This window comes from Corticium candelabrum, chromosome 2, assembly GCF_963422355.1.
Source record: "Corticium candelabrum chromosome 2, ooCorCand1.1, whole genome shotgun sequence".
Classification (NCBI taxonomy): Eukaryota; Metazoa; Porifera; class Homoscleromorpha; order Homosclerophorida; family Plakinidae; genus Corticium; species Corticium candelabrum.
The window spans coordinates 7,314,133-7,324,132 of NC_085086.1; the positions used below are offsets into that span (position 1 = coordinate 7,314,133).

Genomic DNA, 10,000 nt, shown 5'->3' on the forward strand with positions numbered 1-10,000 from the left:
TTTGTAGATTAATTTTTCTGTTTTGGATTTCTCTACTCGTCTTTTCATAAAAATTTTATTTAAAATAATTAAATTAAAAATAATTAAAAGGTGCATTCCCTAATGCAATAGTCATTCCTTCCAATGCCAACTGTGTGTCATGGAATGTAAGTAGATGTGCTAACTGTTTCTTGCTACATGTAATAATTTAATAAGTCAGACATTAATTAAATTTAAGAATTATTTAATATTTAAGTTTAATAATTTATGAATACTTTCTATTCTTAAAATACTGCCAATTTATTGATATCTATTAAAAATCAATTTTTGTATTTTAATTTTTTTTGTTTATCAAAATACGAAAACTGAAATGTTTAATAAAATAATAAACACTAACTGGTATTTTGGAGTCTTTATGAACGTAACAGCTAATTCATAAAATAAGTGTTATTTTGTAAACCCAAAGAAATAAAAATACTGACCACGCTGTGTAATAGTACTTAATTATATTTTTACCATTAGATCTTCCGCTTGTCCAAAGACAGTCGAATTTACTTTATCAACCGTCGCTGTTAAGTCCTGAAGAAACAATTTAACATTTGAATTAATTAGTTTACTGACCACAAATTTTATGTTTTACTAACTTGCAAATCAGTGTCTTGTCGAGTTTCGCTACTCTGTAAATTGTTGACGTCTGATTGTAAGTTCTACAGATGACTATATCACTGATTATTCTGGCAATAGTTGATGTAAATAAGGTAATTTTTATATCTATTTATGACCAATGTTTCTCCTAAGTTGAATTCGGTTGCCCAGAGTCTGTCTGCAATGTCTGTTGTAATCGCAATAGTACATAGTTACTTAAAAATTTTTAAATAATACTTAAAAGATTTTTCTGTAAAATAGAATTAATGAGATAATGTAATTTTAGTGTACTACCTAAACAAAACATAACATAGACCTAAGGAAGAATGTTGGCAGCTGGATGGATAATTATAAATCAGGCAATATGGTTTTACCTCATACAATACATCGATCACAAATACTTAATGCGAAATACTTTACCATATTGATTATTATCAGCAAAATTATCGATACCTGTATATCTGTTTCTTGTTCAACTGTTGTAGCATTCAAAGCGTTTAAACTGACTGTCAACGTCTAGCAGATAAAAATAAAAGATATTATCATACAACAATGTAAATTACCTACGCTTATCTCCTCACTTGTAATTCTGAAGTTTGCTGAAGCACGTCATCCTTTAGTGTGGTCGCGTCTGACTGTAGCCCCTACAGATGAGCATTGCAACAAACAATATCTGCACTAGAGATTTAAATAAAAGATAATTGATCGTGTTTATAATTAATTTTTGCAAATGTTCAAAGAGTTAGTATTGCCCAGGAACCATCTTCAATGCTTGTTGTACTGACACACAATTTTACCTTAGACAATAATTTTTATAAATAGGTTATTGAACGGTATTTACAAACGCTTTGTTATACAATGAAGCAGAAACGTTTTTAAGTCGTTATTGTACCAACCAAACTATGCAATTTCAAATAGCATTACAATGAAAGGCTTTAATTGGTTTATAAAATCCGTTTTTTGTATTTTACACTTTATATACCTAAACATATATATATTTTACTGTTGTTGTATACATAATATGTCAATGTTTGAAAATATATGTACTAGCTGAAGACAGACAGAAAGACAGACAGACAAACAGACAGACCGACAGACCGACAGACAGACAGACAGACAAACGGACAGACAGACAGACAGACAGACGATCCTCAATCTGGAATGTTACTACTACGCTACTGTCATGTGCCTCGCATTAATCATATGGCACGGTCAGTGTGTCCTACTCAGCTAAGGTCTGCAGCTAGGTTTCATGATCAGCTGACAAAAGAAACCTTTTTGCAATTGGTTAGTTTTCGCAATATAGAAAATGACCAATGGCTGCAAGCAACTTTGCCCGTTCGCAATGGTGGGTTTGGGATGACATCAATAGAAACAACGTGTCATATTGCATTTGTATCCAGCTGGGCTCACTCTTTAAGTCGTCTTCCTCATTTGTTTGGAGATCTCACTAGTCCAATCAAGAACATCTCTTGTCCAATCCCAAGTTGTACTTCTGTTGGATCCATTAGTCATCAGCTTCATCTCGCTCTACCTGAAGACAAATCTCTAGCTGATCTGATGTGTAACACTAAAAAGTTACAACAAAAATTGAACTTGCAAAGAACTGACAACATTGTATCTTCTATTCTTGCAAACCCTCAATCTAAGCGTTCTTCTGCAAGATTTAGGTCTCTTCAGGGAACAGGAGCAGGTGCGTGGCTTGACTCAATACCACAATCAGCGAAGTTTGCATTAAAGCCTGGCGAGTTTCGTCTTGCAACACGCTTGAGACTGGGTTGTGAAATGCCCTTGGGATCTGTTGTGTCAACCTGTGAATGCGGAAAAGATGTTGACAGAGATGGCTATCACCTTCTAACATGCAAGAGCGGGGGCGGACCTGTCTGGACTCACGAAACACTGTCCAGTGTATGGAGCAGCTGCCTACAACAACTTAAAATGACACACCAAAGGGAACCAAGGAATTGCTACATTAATAGTAATGATAGACCTGATATCATTGCATTTGATGCACAATCTGGTTGCGATATCAAATTGGACATTTCTGTGGCTCACCCATGGGCACAACAGATTCTTTCTCAAGCAGCTTTGGAAGATGGTGCAGCTGCATCCAAAAGAGAGCTTGAAAAGGCACAGAAATATGGTGGTGAGTGGAACATGTGGGGTCGCACCTCTAACTGCATTGCCTTGGTTTTCGAACATTTTGGAAGATGGGGACAAGATGCTGTTGACTTTCTCAATCGCTTGTCACACCAGTCAACAGATGAAGATGGAAGATCAAATGGCAGAGAGTTCAAGACGTACTGGCGTCGCTGTTTATCAATAGCTTTACAAAGATGCAATGCTAATGTTTTATGTAAAAAATTAGGAAGAGTAGTACGATCAAAGGACTCAACTGAACCGTGTTTTGCTAATTAGATAGATTGATAAAGTAGCCCATTATGGGCTCTTAGACTTTGTGATTTTAGTTCTAATTGTCTTAGACTGTAATAGCGATGATGTGTGAAAATATATGTATTGACAGACAGACAGACAGACAGACAGACAGACAGACAGACAGACAGAGAGAGAGAGAGAGAGAGAGAGACAGATACACAGACACACAGACAGGCAGGCACACAGGAACGCAGGCAGACAGACAGACAGACAGACAGCTCCATATGAGGCCATCTGTTGTAGCCTTAAATGTTTGTTGTCGATTTAGAGGAACTCTACTTAAAGACCACTATGTAAGCTATTGATGAAAATTTCTCTGGATTTGAAGTATATGTATTTGACAGACAGATAGACAGTCAGACAGACCAACAGACAGACAGATAGATAGATTGTCATTCACACTGACAGATTGACAGATAGACAAAAAGATGGACTGACAGCAAGACTCGGCAAAAATAATGAATACCTGTATATCTGTTTCTTGGTCAAGTTGTGTGGCATTCAAGACATCCACGGTGACCGTCAAATCCTGTGTGAGAAAGAAAGAGATTATGGAATGATTCATTCACCTGGAAGCGTTGTTTCCTAACTTGAAAATCTGGTTTTAGCTGATCCACGTCATTCCTTAATGCGGTCGTGTCTGACTGCAGCCCCTATAGATGATCATTATAACAAACAAACAATCTCTGCACAAGTTAATTCAATAATGAATAATATTTGACGGTTTATAATGACTATGCATGTTGTAGTGACTTTAAATAGCTAAAAACTATATTACCATGTGCTAAAACATTTTCTTTAGAAATAAGTTATTCAAGGGTAGTTTGCAAACTATTTGTCTTACAATACAGCAAGAAGGTCAATCAGCCTTTTGTATACATACTAAACCTGAAATTGTAAGTAACAAAATGGTGAGACCTTTGAGCTTAGAAATATTCAATCAACACTTTCACGCATCTTGCTACTAGAGTCGGTTCCTGAACTTTGAATCAGTGCATTGTAAACGCCATTTCTCTTTGAAACCGTAACTTCTGTTTGCATTGATGTGTCAAGCGCGATTTACATCATGGTTGATTTTTTGGTGATTGGCCAGCAGATATGACGGGATTCGAGTTACAAATAGACATAACCATTTTTACAGACAGACAGACAAAGTGACAGACAGACAGACAGACAGACAGACAGACAGACAGACAGACAGACAGACAGACAGACAGACAGACAGACAGACAGACAGATAGACAGAAAGACAAACAGACAGACAGACATACAAACAGATAGAAAAAACAGACAGACAGACAGACAGATGTTATTTGACAGACAGAAAGACAGACAGACGGACAGACAGACAGACAGACAGACACAAAGATAGACAGAAAGACAAACAGACAGACAGAAAAAGAACAGACAGACAGAAAAAGAACAGACAGACGTATGAAGGCATCTGACATAAATAGCATTCATTCATAAACAAGGACTTTATGTCCTTATAATCTTATAGAACTTGAAATCTGTATGGATTCGTAATTAGCTTTTATTTGCTATTGTACCATAGTTCATGTTTGAAAATATACTGCCATTGACAGACAGACAGACAGGCAGACAGACAGAGAGACAGAGAGACAGACACACGGACACACAGACACACAGACAGGCAGGCACACAGAAACGCAGGCAGACAGACAGACAGACAGACAGCTCCATATGAGGCCATCTGTTGTAGCCTTAAATGTTTGTTGTCGATTTAGAGGAACTCTACTTAAAGACCACTATTTAAGCTCTTGATGGAAATTTCTCTGGATTTGAAGTATATGTATTTGACAGACAGACAGACAGTCAGACAGACCAACAGACAGACAGATAGATAGATTGTCATTCACACTGACAGATTGACAGATAGACAAAAAGATGAACTGACAGCAAGACTCGGCAAAATAATGAATACCTGTATATCTGTTTCTTGGTCAAGTTGTGTGGCATTCAAGACATTCACGGTGACCGTCAAATCCTGTGTGAGAAAGAAAGAGATTATGGAATGATTCATTCACCTGGAAGCGTTGTTTCCTAACTTGAAAATCTGGTTTTAGCTGATCCACGTCATTCCTTAATGCGGTCGTGTCTGACTGCAGCCCCTATCGATGATCATTATAACAAAAAAACAATCTCTGCACAAGTTGATTAAATAATGAATAATATTTGACGGTTTATAATGACTATGCATGTTGTAGTGACTTTGAATAGCTAAAAACTATATTACCATGTGCTAAAACATTTTCTTTAGAAATAAGTTATTCAACGGTAGTTTGCAAACTATTTGTCTTACAATACAGCAAGAAGGTCAATCAGCCTTTTGTATACATACTAAACCTGAAATTGTAAGTAACAGAAAATGGTGAGACCTTTGAGCTTAGAAATATTCAATCAACACTTTCACGCATCTTGCTACTAGGGTCGGTTCCTGAACTTTGAATCAATGCATTGTAAACGCCATTTCTCTTTGAAACCGAAACTTCTGTTTGCATTGATGTGTCAAGCGCGATTTACATCATGGTTGATTTTTTGGTGATTGGCCAGCAGATATGACGGGATTCGAGTTACAAATAGACATAACCATTCTTACAGACAGACAGACAAAGTGACAGACAGACAGACAGACAGACAGACAGACAGACAGAAAGACAGACTGAACTTTATATAGGTACCTACTAGCATTTTATTATCGATATATGTTTGAAATAGATGTTATTTGACAGATAGACAGACAGAAAGACAAACAGACCGACAGACCGACAGACTGACAGACAGAAAGACCGACAGACAGACAGACAGATAGAAAGACAGACAGACAGACAGGCAGACAGACAGACAGGCAGACAGACAGACATCTTCATTCAAGACATATTGGAGATCTGTGTTTTCTTTGTTTTTACAAAGATCAAATGGTAGAGTGACTGCCAAAGAAATACAGAAGATTGTTTCCAGTGACATCCACATAGAAATAAGTAGTTGTAGGTAGAACCAAGCTCTATGGGCTTTGGTAGTATTTTGTTGCTTTGCTTGGATGGTGTATAATAGTACAAAGTTTGAATAGATATGTTTGACAGAGGGACAGACAGACAGAGAGACAAACAGATAGACAGACAGACTAACATACATACAGACAGACAGACAAACAGACAGAAAGACAGACAGACAGACAGACAGATAGATAGACAGATAGACAGGCAGACAGACAGACATCTTTATTTAAGACATATTGGAGACCTGTGCTTTCTGTGTTTTACAAAGATCAAATGCTAGAGTGATTGACAGACAGACAGACACTCATAGTTTTCCAGCTCTGAAGAGCTTGATTAATTAATGGAGTCCTGTGTCCTAAGGATGTAACTGTCTGTGGTTCGATTGCTCATGAATTGCAGGCTTCTTTATCAGTAAATAAGGCTTTGGAAGATCTCCTTATCAATCCTAATGAGTTGCAACACAAACTATCTCAAGAACATTTCAAACAAATGATTTCTTCGATTCAAGAAAATTCCCAGTCTTGTCATGAGGCTTCTCGTTTCATGTCACTGCAAGGTAAAGGAGCTGAGACCTGGCTGGATTCTATTCCAACCTCAACAAAGTTTGCGCTGAACGTTGCCGACTTCTGTGTTGCAACTCGTTTGAAATTGGGGTGTGACATGCCCCTTGCTGCAGCTCTTGATAGTTGTGAGTGCCGTCAATCGCTGAACAGTAAAGGATATCACTTACTAACATGCAAACACGGAGGTGGACTTATCTGGACACACGGTTCTATTGTAAACGTGTGGGCAAATTGTTTGGGTCATCTCCACACTACTCACAAGACGGAGTCTAAGAACCTATATGATTGCAACAATTGTCAACCAGATATTGTGTATTTCAACCCTCAATCTGGCACTGACGTTGAATTGGATATTTCGCTAGTCCATCTTTGGAATGGTGACATGCTATCACTCGCTTCCAAGCAAGATGGTGCACCTAGAAGATGGCTGCAGAAAGTGACAAAATAGGGTCAGAAGTTTGACATTTTGGGGAATTTTTCAACATGTATACCTGTTGTGTTTGAACCATTTTGGTCGTTGGCGTGGAAGAGCACAGAGTCTATTACGTGATCTATCAACCCTTTCAGTCAACGAAGATGGACAGAACAACAGCACTGACTTCATTGTATACTGGCGGCGCTGTATTTCCGTTGCGTTGCAACTGTGTAATGAATGACAAAGTAATTACTAGAAAACTTTCGAGACTTGCTCAGTGTAGCTCATGTAATTTTGAGTCGTACTCGTTCCAGTTGTTTAGGCGTTAACAGTTAGTTTTAGCGTAGGGACCGCAAGCTAGCTTGTTTGTTTTACAGTTTAGTGTGAGTTTAATAGTTTCAATGTATGAAATATATGTATTGGACAGACAGAGAGACAGACAGAGAGACAGACAGAGAGACAGACAGACAAACACACAGACAGACAGATAGACAGACAGACAGCCAGACAGACAAATAGACAAACAGCCAGACAGCCAGACAGACACACAGGCAGACAGACTGTAGATTCCTTGTTCCTATACAGAAACTATTTGATAAATTTCAAATATTTCAGTTTAGTTATTATTATTATTAGCAAAATAATACCTGTATGTCTGTTTCTTGTTCATGTGTCGTGGTATTCACATCAATAACAGTGATTGTCAAATCCTGTGTTAAAATAGAGAAAGATGCATTATATATATATATATATATATATATATATATATATATATATATATATATATATGGTCTATTTATATGTCTTTGCTAACTTGTAAATCTGACTGTTGCTGATTCACGTCATTCCTTAAAGTTGTCACGTATGATTGTAGCTCCTATAAACGACCAGTGTAATTAACCGACAATATCTGCACAAGTTGATTTTAATAATAAAAGAGATCTTTTGAATTCGTGATGAATGTTTGCCCAAAGTCAAAGTTGTTGACCAGAAACTACCTAAGGTGTCTGTTGTTTTGCCTTGGCTATATATAATTTATAGCACTACCCGTACTATTATGTCAATACGTTATTATAACATATAGTTACCGAATATTTGTTGTGTAACACTTACGTCAATCTGCCATTTTTATGTTAGATTTTGATTTTTAAATTTGATTGTCAACATCAGATGCATTAGTAGATATTTAAGAGCAAGAATAGCCCTGTTGCTTCTCAACTGTCACCATTATTTCTTCTGTGTGCTGATTTAATGTTGAATTCAGACTGGACTTCGTTGTATATAACGCGTCTCTTAATGTATACAACAAATCACAAAATTATCACTAATATCGCCTTTTAGTTTTATTGCTTTAATTAGTAAAACAGAGGCAGCAGATGAGCTAGGAGATTAGCGTGACCTCTTGAAATGGGTGTCTGGCGAAAGTTTATGATGTTACATAAAACCACACTTTTATGCACACGCCCACCTTATTGGTACTAATTGACAGTTAATAAAAATTTTTAATTAAAAAAATTTTAATCAATTTTTGCGAGACTCGAATATATCTGAAATCGTAGAAACTCGTACTGAGAGTCGATCACCCAAATAGAAAACAAGGTACTGAATGATATATACGATTGCTGTTGCATATTTTAATGACCTGCTGTGTGAGAACTGTGCTGCAGTTAGATAAATAACACTACAAATCCCGGATATCCAGGCGTCGGGTAATCATTCCAGAAGTTATCTCTCAAACCTACACCCAACCGAAAATCGAGTAATGCATGCAGACCAGAAAGCTAGTCTAGCCTAGCCAGACCCCTTTCCGTCGCGTCATACTTCCGGGCCATTTTCACCGATGTCAGGTAACTTCTCTCCTGTCGAGGTTACGAAACACACAAAACAACAAACGGCATGAATTTGAATGATGGTCAAACTTTAAAGGCATCTGCTTATGGCCCAATTGTATTCCTTGTGTAAACTTATCAGGTAAACATGTTGATAGGGTGTGACCTGAAGTGTAGGGCGATACTAATTTGCACTAAATTACACATGCACGTCAACAGTCCACTGAAAAGGGGAAGCGTGCAGTACCTCCTCTACCGGTCAGTCTACTCTAGCTATGTTTAGTAGTCGCTCATTTCATGTTGGTCTTTATGTTGATAGGGCCTGACTTTGTAGTGTAAATGCGATGATACTTTGGGCTAATTAGTAATTGCATTTGTATGGGCCGGTTTGCATGTAGTGCAGTGGAGCTACGTAAGCCAGCAGGTTTAGCACTCTACTGCTTTCTTAACACTATGGTATACCATAACCTGACGGACACAGTCATGACTCCTTTCGTCTTGTGATACGTCTCGAATCAAAGTCATCAAGCTCAGTTCAATGGATAAATTTTTGCAGACTGCATCGGATTCACATTGTAACACAGTATTGTCAACCCATAGCCTCTAGTTACGCTGAATCTACTTTGAAAGGTGTATTGCCCTGCACGTAGCTTGGGTACATATATGGCTACGCACAAATTGCGGCGTAACTAAGATCTGCAACGAATAGCTCTAAGTGTACAGTTAGTCATGTATACATGTGCAGAATTGGAACAATGCATGTGATATCCGTCAAACACGGCCGCAGTGCGTGTCAATCACAGCACTTCAGTTGGATAACAAAACTGGCAAGAATCACACTTCTTTTGAAGATAACTTAGTTCAGTTTCTGTCTGTTCTCTATGTAATACTAATCTAGTCCGCTGTCTAGATTATCTTATATAGTACATACACACACAACTAAACTTTCCATAGCATATCTACCTCAATTTCTTTGTCCCGCTGCTGTCCGTTCTTCAGCAGTTCTTGAATTTTCTCGTTCAACGAATGCTGCATTTTCTGTAACGCATGCATGAATGCTCAGCCAATATGTGATGCATGCAACAATAATCAGAATGGTTTCTTTGCCACATG

The 10,000-nt window shown here is 37.6% G+C and overlaps 2 protein-coding genes and 1 long non-coding RNA gene across 3 annotated transcripts in view; 1 reads left to right on the forward strand and 2 right to left on the reverse strand.

Annotated features, from left to right (window-relative positions):
- LOC134176423 (chromosome partition protein Smc-like) overlaps window positions 1–6,742 on the reverse strand; it is a 30,665-nt gene extending 23,923 nt beyond the window's left edge. Inside the window, exons 1-9 of the mRNA XM_062643093.1 lie at window positions 6,674–6,742; window positions 5,130–5,192; window positions 5,006–5,068; window positions 3,651–3,713; window positions 3,527–3,589; window positions 1,206–1,268; window positions 1,078–1,140; window positions 624–686; window positions 496–558 (exon numbers count right to left, since the gene is read on the reverse strand). Of these exons, the coding sequence (XP_062499077.1) occupies window positions 496–558; window positions 624–686; window positions 1,078–1,140; window positions 1,206–1,268; window positions 3,527–3,589; window positions 3,651–3,713; window positions 5,006–5,068; window positions 5,130–5,192; window positions 6,674–6,742 (573 nt within the window). The remainder of the gene's footprint in view (window positions 1–495; window positions 559–623; window positions 687–1,077; window positions 1,141–1,205; window positions 1,269–3,526; window positions 3,590–3,650; window positions 3,714–5,005; window positions 5,069–5,129; window positions 5,193–6,673) is intronic.
- LOC134198237 (uncharacterized) lies at window positions 1,809–2,950 on the forward strand. Its single transcript, XM_062667596.1, has 2 exons — window positions 1,809–2,783; window positions 2,881–2,950. The coding sequence occupies exons 1-2, from the start codon at window positions 1,828–1,830 to the stop codon at window positions 2,948–2,950; spliced, it is 1,026 nt and encodes a 341-aa protein (XP_062523580.1). The 5' UTR covers window positions 1,809–1,827.
- A 1,129-nt stretch (window positions 6,743–7,871) lies between the features above and the next one.
- Window positions 7,872–10,000, reverse strand: part of LOC134198092 (uncharacterized) — a 2,309-nt gene continuing 180 nt past the window's right edge. Inside the window, exons 3-4 of the long non-coding RNA XR_009972770.1 lie at window positions 9,851–9,925; window positions 7,872–7,935 (exon numbers count right to left, since the gene is read on the reverse strand). This is a non-coding gene — a long non-coding RNA (uncharacterized LOC134198092). The remainder of the gene's footprint in view (window positions 7,936–9,850; window positions 9,926–10,000) is intronic.